This window comes from Giraffa tippelskirchi, chromosome 11, assembly GCF_054371585.1.
Source record: "Giraffa tippelskirchi isolate mGirTip1 chromosome 11, T2T-mGirTip1v1.2.pri, whole genome shotgun sequence".
In the NCBI taxonomy this organism is placed as follows: domain Eukaryota; kingdom Metazoa; phylum Chordata; class Mammalia; order Artiodactyla; family Giraffidae; genus Giraffa; species Giraffa tippelskirchi.
The window spans coordinates 18,168,458-18,188,323 of NC_137285.1; the positions used below are offsets into that span (position 1 = coordinate 18,168,458).

General features: G+C 37.2%; 1 protein-coding gene and 1 long non-coding RNA gene across 25 annotated transcripts in view; one reads left to right on the forward strand and one right to left on the reverse strand.

Annotated features, from left to right (window-relative positions):
• The window catches only part of IFT81 (intraflagellar transport 81), a 253,133-nt gene that overhangs the window by 45,568 nt on the left and 187,699 nt on the right, over nt 1-19,866 (reverse strand). For 12 of the 24 annotated variants that reach the window (XM_081540013.1, XM_081540022.1, XM_081540024.1 and 9 more), the window contains 4 exons: nt 6,494-6,580; nt 5,395-5,466; nt 5,224-5,309; nt 795-840 (listed from right to left, as the gene is read on the reverse strand). In XM_081540013.1, coding sequence (XP_081396139.1) covers nt 795-840; nt 5,224-5,309; nt 5,395-5,466; nt 6,494-6,580 — 291 coding nt within the window. Of the gene's footprint in view, nt 1-794; nt 841-5,219; nt 5,310-5,394; nt 5,467-6,493; nt 6,581-19,866 lie in introns of all 24 variants that reach the window. The other 12 variants (XM_081540014.1, XM_081540025.1, XM_081540019.1 and 9 more) reach the window with 2 other exon arrangements.
• LOC145525924 (uncharacterized) lies at nt 7,035-10,816 on the forward strand. Its single transcript, XR_014068503.1, has 2 exons — nt 7,035-7,120; nt 8,076-10,816. It is a non-coding gene; the product is annotated as an uncharacterized LOC145525924 (long non-coding RNA).

Here is a 19,866-nt window from a genome sequence, read left to right on the forward strand (position 1 = left end):
ACTGAAATGAGACACTGACATATAATCAGTATTTTAAAAGAAAAACTGCAGCTAACAATTCCTAACGAATGATAATACAAACTGGACACTCCTATTAGAAAAACTAAGAGGAAACTTCAATTTTCAGTAGTGAAACTCAGTAAGAAACAGATAAAATGGTGTATAGGGAAGCATAGTTAGCATTCACTATGTAACATGGTCTTAAAATCACTGAAGATTAGAATCAATTAGAGAAATCAGTTAGTCATTTACATCCTGATGGTCAAGTCCCCTACCACCTCTTCCACTAGGAGTATCTCAGAGAACTGAAAAAACAAAACTCAATCATACACTCCTATTTTTAGTAGTCCTCATATAAGACTGGCAGGTAGGGAGTGAACATCTTAAGTAAAGTTTTTTGATTATTTTTAACTGAGTCAATGTTTGTAAAGGACTTAGACCAGGCCCTGGCTCATAGTAAGAGCTTTGTGTTTATTAACTAAAATAAATGAGTAAGTTTATACTTATCTTATAAACAGAGATACCATGGAATAATGTGAAACTTGTAGTTCATTCATTCATTACATGTGGCATTTTGCTATGCATGAACTTTTTATTTAAAACTAGATTCCCCCCCCCAAATCTATGTGCCTTCACTTTTATAAAAATAAATTTCTAAGGAAGAGTCTTCATTTTTGAAAGAGAGTAAGAAAGTTCTAATTTCCCCTATAACCTTAAAAAAAACTGACAATGACATAACCATGTCCTGTAAACCTGAATTATGCACACATTAAAAAACAAACAAATATTCTCACCTTTCCAAGATTTTCTTGTTCAGCAATATTTTTGGTATACTGTTCCCTAGGGAGTCAATATGATGATATAGTTTACATTTACTTCAATTGATTTGATCATACAACTAAATTATAAATCAACATATCTATCTAAATATATTAGATAATACAGTTTAGAGTACTAGAGTCAGAATGAAACCCATTATCAAACACTCCTTCTTCTAATCTAATAAACAACAATATAAGTAAAAAAAAACAAGGTAAAATATCATGTAAGAAATTAAGTACTATTTCCGGTTAATCTACACTTAAAACAATAGCAATACATTTGCTTAAATTACACTTTTTTGGAAGAGGCTTGCAGAAAAGAGAGAGGATACACATTTAAAAAAAAAAAAAAACACAATAAATTTCATCTAACCCTGATGTAAGAGTTGGACTATAAAGAAAGCTGAGCACCGAAGAATTGATGCTTTTGAACTGTGGTGCTGGAGAAGACTCTTGAGAGTCCCTTGGACTGCAAGGAGATCCAACCAGTCCATCCTAAAGGAGATCAGTCCTGGGTGTTCATTGGAAGGACTGATGTTGAAGCTGAAACTCCAATACTTTGGCCACCTCATGAGAAGAGCTGACTCATTGGAAAAGACCCTGATGCTGGGAAAGATTGAGGGCAGGAGGAGAAGGGGACGACAGAGGATGAGGTGGCTGGATGGCATCACCGACTCGATGGACATGGGTTTGGGTGGACTCAGGGAGCTGGTGATGGACAGGGAGGCCTGGCGTGCTGCGGTTCATGGGGTTGCAAAGAGTCGGACACGACTGAGCGACTGAACTGAACTGAACTGAACCCTGAATCCAACTTCTATGAAGCCTTCCTACAGAAAAACTCTTAAAACTTAATAAAAATAAAAGCAAAGACTATTCACTTCACCATTGCTTACACTAGTAAAAATCTGCTGCTGCTGCTGCTGCTAAGTCGCTTCAGTCGTGTCCGACTCTGTGCGACCCCATAGACGGCAGCCCACCAGGCTCTGCCGTCCCTAGGATTCTCCAGGCAAGAATACTGGAGTGGGTTGCCATTTCCTTCTCCAGTGCATGAAAGGGAAAAGTGAAAGTGAAGTCGCTCAGTCATGTCTGACTCTTAGCGACCCCATGGACTGTAGCCTACCAGGCTCCTCTGTCCATGGGATTTTCCAGGCAAGAGTACTGGAGTGGGGTGCCATTGCCTTCTCCGAGTAAAAATCTACAACCAACTAAATGTTGATAGATGAGGAAATGTTTAAATAAATTATGGTACATCCATTCAAAGGAATAATACAGAGTAGTGAAAAAAGAATGAGGTAGATTTATAAACACTAAACTGGACAGAATTCTAGATAAATGAGGTATGGCAATGTAGACAACATTTAATTTTTGTGGACTATACTTGATAATGGTTACTTTTTGTTTTTATAAATATTTCTTTTGTAAGCTAAAAAAATATAAATTTTAATGTAAATAATATAAATAGTATCATATGGTATTTTTAAACAAAAGTATAATTATATTTTAAGACAAAAAATGAGATTTAAAGTGTTAAGGACAAAGACTGAATAATGAGGATAATGGAACCAATGATAAGAAGAGAAACTTCAGACCTCAAATTTGTATGGAAAAAGACTATACTTCTGTGAAAAGCTACACAGCAGTACTTGAGAAGAAATTACATAACACAAAATTGGGAATCTAAGAAACCATAAACCATAAAGACAAACTCTAGCAGCTTAAGTGAAGAAAGATTTGCATTTTTGTAAAAAAGGGAGGTTAATGTCTTTAGAACAGAAAGAATGGCAGTCAGAAGTACCTGGAGTCCTTACAGAGATGAAGTGAAGGCAGAATTTGTTCACAAGAATAAAAGCGAAAGGGAACAGACCCAGTCTGGATGAACCTTCATTTTGCCATAAAATTTATGAGACACTAAGTCAATGTTATTTGCCTTTCTAGCTCTCCAATGAAAAACAGTTCAGAGGATATAAATGACATATTACTCAGAATAATGTATGGTTATAATTAAGACAACTTTAAATAATTCATTTATTACCCCAGGTCTGAGGAATGTCCAAATTGTTTTAGGATTTCCATTTCTATTTTATCAAGAAATCAATAGGTGCATGCTCATGACACTAATATGTAATTTTATTCAATTGATTTATTCAAGTAGTAATTACAGAGCACCTGTTCTATACCAAGCATGCCCTGGGATTTCAAGAAGAAAACAGGGACAGACAGGGTCCTCACTCTTCAGGAACTCATACTATATCATTTCCAAAATACTGCTGCAAACATTACATTGAACTTGAGCTCCTGTGGCATATATTGTTCTCTTTATTTTATAGATGAAAAAATGATTTACCCAAGGTCACAAAACTAGGAACTGGAAAAATCAGGTTAGAAACAAAATTTTATTGAGTCCCTTTCTAGTACTTTGATATATAACATGCTGCCTCTTTAAATAAAATTACATTTTACAGGTGATCTTTCAAAAACAAGCTGATTTCTTAGACCTTTGGCCTTACCAGAAAGTGCCATAAAAGTAGAAAATGAAATGACATCAAAAATATTGTGTCTACACTAGTAATAAATTTTAAATATGTATCAGTGAGTTTAGAGTATAACTCTATTTTATTTCTAAATATTCTTATCATGTACTTCCCTAGTCAGGGTGCAATGTTTTTCTATTGGAAAACTGAAGAATGGTAAAGATTTACAACCATTTTTAAAATAATGGAGACTTCCCTGGAAGTCCAGTGGTTAAGACTTCTCACTCCCAATGCAGCGGGCACTGGTTCCATCCCTAGTTGGGAAACTAAGATCCCACATGGTGCACTGTGTGGCTAAAAAATAAATAAATAAAAACGATGAAGAGGAATACCTATCTAGAAAACAGATCAGAAAACCAATAGCTGAGGAGCAATGTTTCCTTCTTTACTAATTATATTGATAACTTTGGAAGAAAAGAAACAATTTCTAAAACTTTTATTTTTCAAGAACAAAATTAACTTCTCACATTAGTGAACATTAGTATTGACTATACAGATTTAATGAGCAAAATTTACATGCAATAAAAGAATTTGAATAAATACATTCAGTATGTTTAATATGCTAGAGTATTAAAAATAATATCTTATTTATAGGATATTTTCAGTCTGGCTTGCATTATATTAAAAAATTTAGGCTCTTCAAAATATTCTATTTCTTAGATTCCTTTTTATAATATCAATGTACTGTTGTTGTTCAGTTGCTAAGACATGTCGGACTTTTTGTAACCCCATGCATTGCAGCATGCCAGGTTTTCCCATCTTTCACTATCTCCTTGAGTTTGCTCAAACTCATGTCTATTGAGTCATGAATATCAAAGTATAAGCTACTAAAAATCTCAACAGCAATCTTGAATAAATGTGAATCCTACACTTCATTTGAGTTCTTACTGAATGCTAAAAGCAAAACATTTGAATTGTGATAAAGGGCAAAGAAAGTTTATCTTGTTCACTACTGCATTTTTTTCAAAGCTAGCAATTCAACTATAAACGTATTTTTAAGGCAGCATTTATTATGTTATAGTATGCTAGGATTACAAAAAGAAAAAAATCACCATATAAGGACTAGTAGTATTTATACATTCTTTGTTTTAAAGGCTGGCACTCTGCAATCACAGAATTTCTAGCTGAAGTGCAGCTGCTCACACTGCAACAATGAGCACACCAATGACCAGAGTCCAGGCCATGTGGGACTTTAAAAATAGACCAAGCTTAGTGCTTATAAAAAAGCAACTATGAAATTATATGTAATCCTACATGCATACATACTCAGTTGTGTCTGACTCTTTGTGACCCCATGGACTATAGCCTTCCAGGTTGCTCTGTCCATGGAATTTTCCAGGCAAGAACACTGGAGTGGGTTGTCATTTCCTACTCCAAGGGATCTTCCCAACCGAGAGATCGAACCTGCATCTCTTGTGTCCCCTGCATTGGCAGGCGGGTTGTTTACCATTGCACCACCTGGGAAGCCCATTATGTATTCCTGAGGAGGGGATAACAGGGATTAAGTGGCTTAATGGCTATAAGAGTTTCTGTTTCAGGTGATGAAAACGTTTTGGTAATCTATAGTGGTGATGGTTGCATAATATTTTGAATGTAATGAATACAACTGATTATACACTTAGAAATGGTTAAAATGGCAAATTTTATGTTATATGTCTTTTGCCACAATAAAAAGTAAGCAAGCAAACAAGAAAAATTATATGTATTCTTACTTAGTCAGGAGGACTGTACTACCCAGAGGATGTTCAACAAGATTTAATTCTAAATAATATCTTACTATTTGCTTATTTAGGTACTCTGTATAATTCCATCTTATCTTCTGTAGATGAAAACATTAAGTAACTCAATATAAAAACAACAAAATTACTTGCCTAATTGCTTTTCTTTTTTCTTGTTGATCAGAGGAGACATACGCCTTCATTTCATCAGTAGCACGACGAAGTTGTACTTCTAGGTTCTAAATGGAAAGACTATGTTTTAGGTTAAGTCCTTGATACAGAAAAATCTCAGAAAAGTTTCTGATCCAATTTTCTTTGTCTTACCTTAATCATACAATTTGTATAATGGTATCTACTTTCTTCTTGAAGACACTCCTCACGGAGCCCTCTGACTTCCTAAAACATAATTTTAAATGGGTAATATTATCGAAAGAATAATTAGATACAGAAAGGATAACCAAATGTACAAAAAAGAAATACTATCAGAGTATTTCTATTTCCTTTTCTGTGCCAAAACTTTATTGTAACAGACTAGGTTGCAATCTTTTCTAGAGACCATGCATACCACTCTACAACCTGTAAGTTCAGTTATTTATTAAGTAACTACTGTGTGCCCAGCTCTGTGCTAGGGGCTGGGGACAGAGAAGTGAACAAGACAGGTCCCTGCTCTCATTCAAGTAGAGGCGACAGATACAAACAAGGAAATGTGTAATGAAGGCAGTTTCAGATGGAGTAAGTGCTATGAAGAAAATTCTGCAGTACAATGTGATAGGGGTACTGAGTGGGTGAAGTTAGACAGATGATTAGAGAAGACCTCTAGGAGGCAAGTAACACTTAGGCTGAGACCTAAAAGGTGAAAGAAAAGGAGAGAGAAAGGCAAAGAGCTGGTGGTAGAGTATCCCAGAGAGAGAAGAATATACGCAAATCTGCCCCTGAGGAGAAAACAAGCTTGGCCTGTTTGAAGTACAAGAAGGCTAGTGTGTCTGGGGTCTGTGGGTGAGGAGGAGAGCATGTAGATATGAAGTTCATGGAGCAGGTAGGGTCTTGAAAACTAAAGTTTTGAAGTTAGATTTTAAGTGCAACAGGAAGCTGGTAGAAGGTGGTTTAAGTGTTGTACCGGTTTCTTTGGCTGCTCTATGGAGAATAAACTTTAGAAAGGCAAGTGTGGTAGGGGAGAGGAGGTTGTAGGTTACTGTGGTAGTCAAGGAAAGACATGATGGGGCCTGGAATCTGGCAGTAGGGGTGCAGATGAGAATTTAGGGTGTGTACATAAAGTTTGAAGAAATAAAAATCTCTGCAGCTTGGGAGACAGACTCAAGGCATGAGGGTAAAGATCTGGGAATCTCCTGACACTGGTGTAGTGAAAACATGCATACAAAGTCAGTTTTCTGCTAGGTTGTTAAAATAAGAACTATCTTCTTACCTGTTCTAATTTGGACCGATTGCTTTCAAGGCCTGCGGCACAGCTATCATATTGGGATTTCTTTTCATCACACTCTTGGGTTAATTCCTAGTATGAAAAGGGTGATTGATTTAATAAATAAAAAAACAAAGGCCTAAAAGGTGACTCTGAAACAATACATGCCCTTGTCAGTCTTGTAACTTAACTCTAAGCTTCTTGGCATACTAACGAGTTATTTATACAACAACCAGATATTTGAGCATTATGACAGATGAAGGTGCTGATAAAAAGAATAGCTGCCATGTATTGAGCTGTGTGCCAGGCTCTCTGTTAGAAGCTGGGGATATAAGAGTGAACAAAAGAGTCAAAAATCCTTCCTCTCAAGTAATGCTCAGACAAGTAAACAGGCTGAGTGCTACAAGAGACAAATGCAAGGTGTTACAGGAGCACATGCAACTCTCACTGGACCTAACCCAGGCTTGGGGATCAGTGGGGACAACTTCCTGGAGAAACTGATATCTAAGCTGAGGTACAAAGGATTAGTAAGAATAGTTAGAAGGGCCAGACAAGGAGGAGAGTGTTCAGAAAAAAGGAACACTATGTATGAAGTCTTGGAAGATTAGAGAGAAGAAGGACAATTTAGGATGTGTAAGTAGTTTATTATACTGGAGCACGTCTGGGAAGTGTGAGAAGGGGCTGAAGACTTTGGCAGAGGCCTGATCAGAACTTTGTAAACCATGTTAAGGGTGTTTGAGCTTTACCCTTGATAATAACTAAATCTCACAACAACCCCTTAAGGTAAATACTAATTCCCCACATTGTGCTTAGAGAAAGTTCACAGAGGACAAGTACCTTGCAAAAGATTATATGGCTGGAAAGAGGTGTTAGAATTTGAACTCAGGCTGTTTGAGTAGTTTCGCACTTTTTTCTAATATAATATTTTGAAGTAGATAATCTGAAAATTTGCTACCAACACCTAGAAATGCTAAAAGTATCAACAAATGCTTGATAAGGTAGGGTAAGCATCCTTTCAAATCGAGAGCTAACTAAACTCTCAAAGAAGTAAAATGAATTACCAGAGTTAGAAGCAAAGGATGACAGCCTGTGGATACCTGTGGAGTGAGCTGGGAGTCAATCTTGATAACAGAATGATTAGAATGGCTAGGCAGGGCAAAAGAACTTGAAATCTGTGAGTAAAGGGTTATCACCAGGCCAGCCTGGGGGTGACCTCGGTTTTACACAGCACAGTTTCCTTGGGAACAAGAGAGTTAACATTACTGGGTAATGTTGTGTGGTGCTTCCATTACTGGATGGGACTGAATCTGGGTTGGGGTGACTAGCAAAGTATAAAAGATTGGTGGGAAAAAGATGCCATGGCTTTTATGTATCAAAGTGACCTACAGACATCTGAGGCTCTCTGAGGCTCTTGTGGTTGACAGTCACCTACACCTCACATAGGAGAAGGGGCAATAGAGGCGATGTGCTTGGGTAGCTGCTGGGCCTGTAAATGAGATGAAGATACTATAGTAGACAAAGGACTGTTTTTTTTTCTGTGAGTCGGATGGACAAACCGATTAGTAAATGCAGCTCTGTTGCTTCACAGGTGGATGGAACAAAGGTGCCTGTCCTCATCAAGTTTGGGATTTGGATTTACCCTATGCACATGATCTAAGAACTTCCAAGCTGAGACATTAACTCAAAATTAGCTACAAACTTGTGACATTCAGAACACAGAATATCAGCAGAACAACAGAAAAACACCCTGGAGGGACACACCCTCCATCCTACCTGCCAGGATTCAAGAGACAAAACCCTACTAAAGATAAGCTCACAATCCAAAACTAAAATATGCAGGGAATAATCAATCTATTATGAGTGAGAATTACAAGATATAAAACAGCAGGAGTATACCTCCTCTAGCAGAAGAATACTAGAAATAAATCTATTAAATAAGTATACTTAATACTTTATTAAAGGAGGAACTGAAAACAAAAGACTGAAAAAGGTACAGTGAGTAAAAAACAGACAAAAATGAAAAAGAAGTCACTGAAATTAAAAACTAAGTAGGTGACATAAGATTAGCTCAGGAGATAAAAGAATGAATTAGAAAACAGAGCTGAAGAAATTATCAAAAATTCATCACAAAGAGGCAAAGAGGTGAAATATGAAAATGAGGTTAAACAACAGAGAACAGGATAAATACATCTAACATATATCTAACAGAATTGCTGAAGAACAGATTAGAAAAACCAGGGGAGAGAATATTTGAAGACATGTAGAATATGTCCAGAATTAATGAGAGACAAAAAGCACGAATTCTAACAGAGCAAATAACACTAAATTTATACTTAGATCATGTCAGTGAAACGGGACAACACCAAAGACAAAGATAAAATACCAAAACTATCTATAGATTCAAGGGCATCCCTATCAAAATATCAATGGTACTTTTCACAGAACTAGAACAAATAATTATAAAACTTGCATGGAAACACAAAAGACCCTGAAGAGCCAAAACAATCTTCAGAAAGTAGAATAGAGCTGGAGGTACCACATGCCTTGACCTCAGACTATACTACAAAACTACAGTAATCAAAACAGTATGATTCTGGCAACAAAGACACACAGATCAATGGAACAGAAAAAAAGCCCAGAAATAAACCCACACACTTATGGTCAGTTAATCTATGATGAAGGAAACAAGAATATACAATTGAGAAAAGACAGTCTCTTCAATAAGTGGTGCTGGGAAAACTGGACAACTACATGTAAAAGAACGAAATTAGAACATTTTCTCACACCATGTACAAAAATAAACTCAAAATGGATTAAAGACCTAAATGTAAGAAATCATAAAACTTAGAGAACATAAGTAGAACACTTGCTGACATTAATAAATCATAGCAATATTTTTTGGATCTGTCTCCTAAAACAAAGGTAACAAAGGCAAAAATGAACAAATGGAACCTAATTAAATTTAAAATCTTTTGCATAGCAAAGGAAACCATCAGCAAAACAAAAGATAACCTGAGTGGCAGAAAATATTTTAAAATGATATTGGTGATAAAAGGTTAATATCCAAAATATATAAATAGCTCATACAACTCAGTATCAAAAAAAAAAAAAGGCCCAGTTAAAAAAATAGAAGACCTGAAGAATCAGGTTTTTTCCAAAGACATACAGATGGTCAACAGGCACATGAAAAGATGCTCATCATCATTAACCATCAGAGAAATACAAATCAAAACCACAATGAGATAATCACCTTACACCTGTCAGAATAGCTATCACCAAAAAAGACCACAAATAATTTGTTATTCATGAGGATGTGGAGAAAAGGGAACCCTTGTACACATTTGGTGAGAATGTAAATTGATGCAGCTACCATGGAAAATAGTGTGGAGGTTCCTCAAAAAACTAAAAACAGAACCACCATATGATCCAGCAATTCCATTTCTGAGTATATATCCAAAGAAAACAAAAACATTAATTTGAAAAGATATATGCACACCAATGTTCACAGCAGTATTATTTACAATAGCTAAGATATGCAAGCAACCAAAATGTCCATCAAGAGATGAATGGAAAAAGAAGATGTGAGATATACACACACACTATGGAATACTACTCAGTCATTAAAAAGAAGGAAATTTTGCCATTTACAACACATGGATGAACCTGGAGGATATTATGCTTAGTGAAATAAGTCAAAAAGAGAAAGACAAACACTACATGATATTACTTATATGTGGAATCTAAAACAAACTAGTGAATATAACAATAAAATTAAAACCAATTATAGGGAAGATATTACCTAAAAAGAAATGAGAATTAAATCAATAGCATATCCTTCAACATGACAAGAGAAAAGAGAAAGCAATGAAAATAGTTTGTTTCTGACCAAGTGATTATTGAAGAGGAAAAACAAACATGGTTTACTTTTGGCAATGATTCTTTACCGAGAGAACTACTAAAAGAAAACAAAACAAGGTAATTTCATTTCAGGAAGAAGGAAACTGAATCCAGAAGTAAGGAATAAAGTACATGAGGCAATGGTAAGAATTGCTAAATATGTGGGTAAAGCTAAACAGGAAATGACTATATGAAGTAGTAATTATTATAACAGTAATGACCACCATGACAACCACTTTTAGAGTTGAAGAAATAAAATGGAAATTAAATACCAGAGGATAAGAACACATGTGTAAGGCAAGAGAGGGTATGAAATCATTCTGAGGCCCTTGTATTGTTCAGGAGATTAACAACTGTTCAGCTGATTAACTTTAGGCAAGAAAAATGTGCTAAAAATATAAGAGTAAACAATATCAGAACAGGAGTAGAAAAGGAAATAAAGGGAAAAAAGAAGATAAAGAAAACAGGATTGGTAAATGGAAAGTAGAAAGAGAAAAAGAAACCTAGGAAAAGCACAGTCAATAGGATGTGTAAAACAGAAACAAATTCCAATGTATCAATAATAAGAGAAAATATAAACGGGACTAAACTCACTAATTAAAAGACAAGTTCTCAAACTGGATGTAAGAAACTATATCTACACAAAAATCCAACTATCTGATATTTAAAAGTCTTACATAGGACAAAAATAAGGATGCAGACAGCTGAAAGTAAAGAAAGACATACCAAGCAATACTAAACATAAGAAAGCTGGCACACTTATATTAATAGCAAACAAAATAAGACCCTTAGACAAAAAAACACTGCAAGGAATAAAGAGTCATAAAATAATGATAAAATGAATAATTTACCAGGAAGTGTTTTTTTTTTAAACCAGGAATCTTTTTCTAAATTGTGGTAAAATACACATAATCTAAAACTTAACTATTTTAACTATTTTTAAGGCTGCAGTTCAGAAGTATTAAAACGTTCACATTATCGTAGAACCAATCTCCCACATTATCGTACAACCAATCTCCAAAATTCTTTTTATCTTGCAAAACTTAAACTCTACACCCATTACACCAAAAGTCCCCATTCCCCAGGAATTTTTGAACAGCACATTCAAGAACCTTGATCTGATAAACACATGGAGAACCCAGTACTCAACAACTGGAAAACATCTTCTTTTCCAGATCAAGTCATTAAAAGAATTATGTTGGCCTCAGCTCTCTCCATGGCCACCCTTAACTCCTGAAGACTGTGGAGCTACTCTCTAAAAATCCTCAAGGAAAGAAAGCATGATGTAGTGATTTTTATGCCCAGTCAAGCAGTGATTGAAATATTTAAGGCAACAAACTCTAGAAACGCAAGAACTCATCAGGGAATATTGTTCTTCTAAGCTTTGAGGACTCTACTAGAAAACAAATGACAGACAATAAAAGTAGGAAATGGGTAGTGAGAGGATTAGTAATGCGTACTGAGTCTAACAAGTACAAGTATAATACTAAAGACAAAAGGGAGAACTAGTGTAACGGAACAGAAAATAAATGTTATATGCTCTGACAATGTAGACACTATACATAAAATCTGCAGGGAGGGGAAGGGAAAAAGAAGGTGGAAGGTAGAATGAGTAAGCTGTCAGATTATATCATATAACAAAACACAATTCAAGATCTATTCAGAGACATACCTAAAACAAAGCAACTTTTTAAAAGTTGAATGCAAAAGATGGGCAAAAATATAGTAGGTACAATGAAAACAAAAGGAAGCAGACATTAATATGTCAGAGTTGACTTCCGCCACCTCACCCCAAAAAGCCTTTGTTTTTTTCTAAGAGAGTAGAACAAAGGTGTGGAGAGCAAACTTCAGGAAGCCAATAAAGAATTACCCATTCATTAATTTTCAGAAAATTTCTAGAAAATACACAAAGAGCTGTTAACATTATTTCTAGGGAGGGTGCTGGGGTGGGATGTAGACAGAAAAATAATTTCAATTCTTTCCCATAAACAATTCTTTAGAGTTTGAATTCTTGCCAAGAGCATGGTTTTACTTCTATAAGAAAAAGCAATCAATTAGAAATATTTCAGTGAAATCAATAATTACCATATTATATACTCTAAAACAAGTATTTTAGCTTTAGCAATTACATGTGTTATGCCATTTAATTACATATAATTTAAAGAACAGCTTCTAAAAAACAAACATGAAACTTCAAGATGCTAGCTAATTCTAGATAATTATAAAAGATTTAGATAAATATAAGTTGTACATCTTAAGTTGTGATGCGCCAAGTTTCAAATGATTATGAATGTTCAATTTATAACAAAATGCAAATACAAAAGAAGGGAAATGTATTAACACTTCACTACAAAATTTCCTAAATTTTGAGAGTTGTCCATTAAAACAAGAAGTGTAAAGTATTTTTTAAGTATTCCTGCACTTTAACGGAGAGGGCAATGGCAACCCACTCCAGTACTCTTGCCTGGAAAATCCCATGGATGGAGGAGCCTGGTAGGCTGCAATCCGTGGGGTCGCTAAGAGTCAGACACGACTGAGCGACTTCATTTTCACTTTCGTGCATTGGAGAAGGAAATGGCAACCCACTCCAGTGTTCTTGCCTGGAGAATCCCAGGGATGGGGGAGCCTCGTGGGCTGCCGTCTATGGGGTCGCACAGAGTCGGACACGACTGAAGCGACTTAGCAGTAGCAGCAGCAGCAGCAGCACTTTAACAATATGATAGGAGCTTCCCTGGTGGCTCAGTGGTAAAGAATTTGCCTGCCAATACAGGAGACACGGGTTCGATTCCTGATCCAGGAAGATCCCACTTGCCACAGAGCAACTAAGCACGTGCGTCACAACCATTGAGCCTGTGCTCTAGAGCCCGGGAGCCACAATTACTGAACCCACAAGCTGCAGCTACTGAAGCCTGTGCTCCCTAGAGCTGGTGCTTGGCAGCAAGAGAAACCACTGCAATGAGAAGCCCTCCCATCACAACTAGAGAAAGCCCGTTCACAGCGAAGACCCAGCACAGCTATAAATAAATAAATTAAATTATTAAAAAATGATAATACAACCATGTAGTTTCAAGTGTTAGATATACTTACACAAGTTAAAAATAAATACCATTCAAAGTAAAGAACAATTAAGAATTTCAGTTACTATTTGGAAATAGCTCAAAGTCAATGAAGTGGCTTTTTTTTCAGTGTACTTTTCATTACAAAAGGTTTCTGGGTAAAAACAAACTATACAGGGATGTAAGAGATTGACATGGAGATAAACAAAATGAACATTAGAGACTCAATAAGGTCATTGAACTCAAACATTTAAAAAAACCAAATGGTTAGTAAAAATGTGGGCAAGTTCTATACTCTTTTCTTTTTTTTAGACTTTTAAAACTGTGGTAAAATACACATAAAATAAAAATAATCACAATAAATAAAAATACTCATTTATTATTTTTTGGCTGCACTGGGTCTCAGCTGCGACAAGCTGACTTCTCTCTAGTTATGGTGCATGGGCCTAGTTGCCCGGCCACGTGTGGGATCTTAGTTCCTCGACCAGGGATTGAACCCACACCCATGCATTGGAAGGCAGATATTTGTCTATTGGACCACCAGGGAAGTCCCACTAAAACCATTTTTAAGTGCACAGTTCAGTGGCGTTAAATATATTCACACTGTTGTACAACCATCACCACTATCTATCTGCAGAACTCTTTCCATCTTCTAAAATTGAAACTCTGTCCCCATTCCTTTTCCACATGGCAGAAGACAGAGATGAAAAGCTTACAGGACTTTGGTGCCCCTTTGATTTGATGAATATGTTAAGAAGTGAAGAGCAATATTATTTGGGAATGGTGGTGAGACAGCTACATTTCTTTGAAATGGAACAGGCAGGAAGTACTTGACATACAGAGAAATCCAGTTAAAACATACAAAAATGAATTTCAGGTTCTGGTTATATTTTATAATAAATGACTTTATAGAATTTAATCTAGTATATGGTTTTACTTAGAAAAGCAATTTGGTTGAAAAGCAATAGTATTCCTTCCTTTAAAACAATTTTTAATAGTTATAATGATAAATAACTTTTTAAAACAGTTCTTGGGTATTAAGTCATTGCTGTTGCAAAGTACCTTACATGTGTTATTTCATTTAATTTTACAACCACTCTATTAAGAAGGGATTGGTTTACAGGTGAGGACACAGTGTAGAGATGAAGTCATCTACCTAAGGTTATTTGGGGTCTGCCTGTTTCTGTAGCTTCTCCAGAAGGAAAATTCTCTAAGCAGCCATACTTAGTTCCATATCACCCTCCTTTCTTCTGATCCTTACCCACAAGCATAGCCAGTTCAACTAAGGATGGATCCTTGATCTGACCTGAGGATAGCAGTAATCTCTGAGGTGGTCTGGCATGGAAAACTGCTCTCCAAAGAGAGGCACTGTACCAGGAATTTAAATTAGAAACTGCAGAGAAAATGAGAATTATAAGTTCACAACTTCAACACATACGTAGAGAAAGGCTACAGTGTGAGATGTGAACATTGAGGAGCCATAAGCAAGCTAAGGTTATAATTATGCCAATCCAAAGAACAAGGAGAAACTAAAAAATGGAGAAAAAAAAAAAACAACACACAGGCAGACACATGGCTGTGGCAGGAACAGTGAGAAGCCAATAGGAAGTGATTCACTGAGTCATGTTATTGGTGTAGTATGAGTATGAGTATGAGTATGAGTTCTTTAGAACTTTGCTCTGCTATGTACCAGCTGTGTAATCTTGGGCAAGTCCTTTACCCTGTGTGCTTTTATTTGCTCCTTTGTGTAAAGGGTGGTTTTTATCTAACTGGGTGGTTATGAGGCCTGAATGAAAAACGTAATAGTGCTTGGCACACAGAAAGCACTTGATAAATGCTCTTACTATCACTGTTGCTGCTGTTTAGTCGCTAGGCAGTGTCTGACTCTTTTGCAACCTCATGGACTATAGTCCACTAGGCTCCTCTGTCCATGAGTTTTTCAGGCAAGAACAGTGGAGTGGGTTACCATTTCCTTCTCCAGGGGATATTTCTGACTAGGGGTCAAACCCGTGTCTCCTACATTGGCAGGCAGATACTTTAACGCTGAGCCACCTGAGAAACCCCCTTACTATCACATTCATTGATATTACCCACAAGCTCCCGCTGAAGTCCCTGAAGCTTCCCTGAACCCAAATGCTCAGGTAGTAGCACCTCCAACTGCTCCAGACAGACTATAGTTCTGATCCCTGGATTTCCATAACAGTGCACTTCTTTGTGTATGTGTGTGTTAGTTGCTGAGTCGTGTCCAACTCTTTGCGACCCCATGGACTGTAGCTCACGAGGCTCCTCTATCCATGGGATTTCCCAACAAGAATACTGGAGGGGTTGCCACTCCCTTCTCCAGGGGATCTTCTTGATCCAGGAATTGAACACAGGTCTCCCGCACTGCAGGAGAATTCTCTACCATTTGAGCTACCCAGGAAGCATTTCCTTTAATGCACTAAATGCTCTTTCAATAAAACTCCCCATTTAAAATGTAAATGGATTTAATGAAAGAACTACTAGGCACACTGCCTCAGTTCAGTTCAGTTCAGTTCAGTTGCTCAGTCATGTCCAAGTCTTTGTGACCCCATGGACTGTAGCACGCCAGGCCTCCCTGTCCATCACCAACTCCTGAAGTTTACTCAAACTCATGTCCATTGAGTCAGTGATGCCATCCAACCATCTCATCCTCTGTCGTCCCCTTCTCCTGCCTTCAATCTTTCCCAGCATCAGGGTCTTTTCCAGTGAGTCAGTTTTTCACATCAGGTAGCCCAAGTATTGCAGTTTCAGCTTCAGCATCAGTCCTTCCAATGAATATTCAGGACTGATTTCCTTTAGGATGGACTGGTTGGATCTCCTTGCTGTCCAAGGGACTCTCAAGAGTCTTCTCCAACACCACAGTTCAAAAGCATCAATTCTTTGGCGCTCAGCGTTCATTATAGTTCAACTCTCACATCCATGCATGACTACTGGAAAAACCATAGCTTTGTCTAGATGGACCTTTGTTGGCAAAGTAACGTCTCTGCTTTTTAATATGCTGTCTAGGTTGGTCATAACTTTTCTTCCAAGGAGCAAGCGTCTTTTAATTTCATGGCTGCAGTCACCATCTGCAGTGATTTTGGAGCCCCCCAAAATAAAGCCTGTCACTATTTCTATTGTTTCCCCATCTATTTGCCATAAAGTGATGGGACCAGATGCCGTAATCTTAGTTTTCTGAATGTTGAGCCTCAAGCCAACTTTTTCACTCTCCTCTTTCACTTTCATCAAGAGGCTCTTTAGTTCTTCACTTTCTGCCAGAAGGGTGGTGTCATCTGTGTAGCTGAGGTTATTGATATTTAATCTGGCAATCTTGATTCCAGCTTTTGCTTCATCCAGTCCAGCGTTTCTCATGATGTACTCTGCATGTAAGCTAAATAAGCAGGGTAACAATATACAGCCTCGATGTACTCCTTTCCCAATTTGGAACCAGTCTGTTGTTCCATGTCCAGTTCTAACTGTTGCTTCCTGATCTGCATATAGGTTTCTCAGGAGGCAGGTCAGGTGGTCTGGTATTCCCATCACTTTAAGAATTTTCCACAGTTTGTTGTGATCCACACAGTCAAAGGCTTTGGAATAGTCAATAAAGCAGAAGTAGATGCTTTTCTGGAACTCTCTTGCCTTTTTGATGATCCAATGGATGTTGGCAATTTGATCTCTGGTTCCTCTGCCTTTTCTAAATCTAGTTTGAACCTCTGGAAGTTCACAGTTCACGTTCTGTTGAAGCCTGGCTTGGAGAATTTTGAACATTACATTGCTAGAGTGTGAGATGAATGCAATTGTGCGGTAGTTTGAGCACTCTTTGGCGTTGCCTTTCTTTGGGATTGGAATGAAAACTGACCTTTTCCAGTCCTGTGGCCACTGCTGAGTTTTCCCTATTTGCTGGCATATTGAGTGCAGCACTTTCACAGCATCATCTTTTAGGATTTGAAATAGCTCAACGGGAATTCCATCACCTCCACTAGCTTTATTTGTAGTGATGCTTTCTAAGGTCCATTTGACTTCACATTCCAGGATGTCTGGCTCTAGGTGAGTGATCACACCATCATGGTTATCTGGGTCATGAAGATCTTTTTTGTATAGTTCTTCTGTGTATTCTTGCCATCTTTTTCTTAACATCTTCTGCTTCTGTTAGGTCCATACCATTTCTGTCCTTTATTTTGCCCATCTTTACATGAAATGTTCCCTTGATATCTCTAATTTTCTTGAAGAGATCTCTAGTTTTTCCCATTCTATTGTTTTCCTCTATTTCTTTGCACTGATACTGAGGAAGGCTTTCTTCTCTCTCCTTGCTATTCTTTGGAACTCTGCACTCAGATGGGTATATCTTTCCTTTTCTCCTTTGCTTTTAGCTTCTCTTTTTTTCTTAGCTATTTGTAAGGCCTCCTCAGACAACCACTTTGCTTTTTGGCATTTCTTTTTCTTGGTAATGGTCTTGATCACTGCCTCCTGTACAATGTCATGAACCTCCGTTCATAGTTCCTCAGGTACTCTATCAGATCTAATCCCTTGAATCTATTTGTCACTTCCACTGTAGAATCGTAAGGGATTTGTTTTAGGTCATACCTGAATGGTCTAGTGGTTTCCCCTACTTTCTTCAATTTAAGTCTGAATTTGGCAATAAGGAGTTCATGATCTGAGTCACAGTCAGCTCCTGGTCTTATTTTTTCCTGACTGTATACTGCCTCAGACCACTGCAAAAAAGTGAATATTACAATAAAGTGAATCACATGAATGTCTTGGTTTCCCAGTATATATAAAGTTATGTTTATACTATACTGTGGTCTGTTAAGTGTGCAATAGCATTATGTCTAAAAAATGTATATACCTTAACTTCAAAATACTTTATTGCTAAAAAATGCTACCCATCATCTGAGCCTTCAGGAAGTCAATCTTTTGGCAATAGTAACATCAAAGATCAGTGAGCACAGATTACCATAACAAACATAATGAAAAAGTTGGAAATACTGCAAGAGTTACCAAAATCAAAGACATGAAGTAAGCAAATGTTGGAAAATGGCACCAACAGACTTACTCAATGCAGGGTTGCTACAAATCCTTAATTTGTAAAAAATGCAATAAAGTATGCCTGTATTTACAAACAGATTTATTTTTACTATATTTTATTAATACTATTATAGAGAAATTTTATCATCACTAGAAATACATATAACTGTTCCCTTTGGGCTTCTCTGGTAGCTCAGATGATAAAGAATCTGCCTGCAATTCGGGAGACCTGGGTTCAATCACTGGGTTGGCAAGATCCCCTGGAGAAGGGAATGGCTACCCACTCCAGTAGCCACTCCACTCTGGCCTGGAGAATTCCATGGACAGAGGAGCATGGTGGGCTACAGTCCATGGTGTCGCAAAGTGTTGGACATGACTGAGTGACTTTCACTTTCACTTTTTATCTGCAAGTTGCTCACACAAGAAAAGCACTAAGAAAATCAATTACTAGAATATACCCATGAAAATAATTATTGATATCTTCGATCTACAATTTTTTTTAAATCTCTTTTCTGAAACTTTCCTTCCTGACAATCATTTAATTTCCTAATTTCCTTCATTTCCTTCCCATTTCCTCATCAGTTAGGAATATGATTCTGATTATATTTTTTCTATCCTGTTCTTAGGTTGGGTTATCTTTTGTTTTTCCTAATTTCAATTGTATTTATTCCACCTCTCCTATTACAGTATGAAGCCCTGAGAACTGGGACTTTTCTATTCCATTTCTCTTGTGACAGCAGGAGTGTACAATGAAATAAGCAGAAGATGTAAAATATGCTAGAGATGCTAGAGTGAAGCTCCAACTCTCTCATTTCCTCCTTCTCTAACTGGATAAGTCACTAAACCTGTCACCAACCTGAGAGTTGGATTATAAAGAAAGCTGAGCACCGAAGAATTAATGCTTTTGAACTGTGGTGTTGGAGAAGAATCTTGAGAGTCCCTTGGACTGCAAGGAGATCCAACCAGTCCATCCTAAAGGAAATCAGTCCTGAAAATTCATTGGAAGGACTGATGCTGAAGCTGCAACTGCAATACTTCGGCCACCTGATGTGAAGAACTGACTCATTGGAAAAGACCCTGATGCTGGGAAAGATTGAAAGCAGGAGGAGAAGGGGACGACAGAGGATGAGATGGTTGGATGGCATCACTGACTCAATGGACATGAGTTTGAGTCAACTCCGGGAGTTGGTGATGGACAGGGAGGCCTGGCGTGCTGCAGTCCATGGGGTTGCAAGGAGTTGGACACAACTCAGTAACTGAACTGAACTGAAACCTGTCTCAGACTCCATGGCATTTTCTATAAAAAAGGAAACAATGTCTATCCGATTTCAAGGTCCATGTGATTGCTCACTCTGCTTCTCTTGACTCTAATGGATGGCATTTATGAAGAGTTTTATAGTT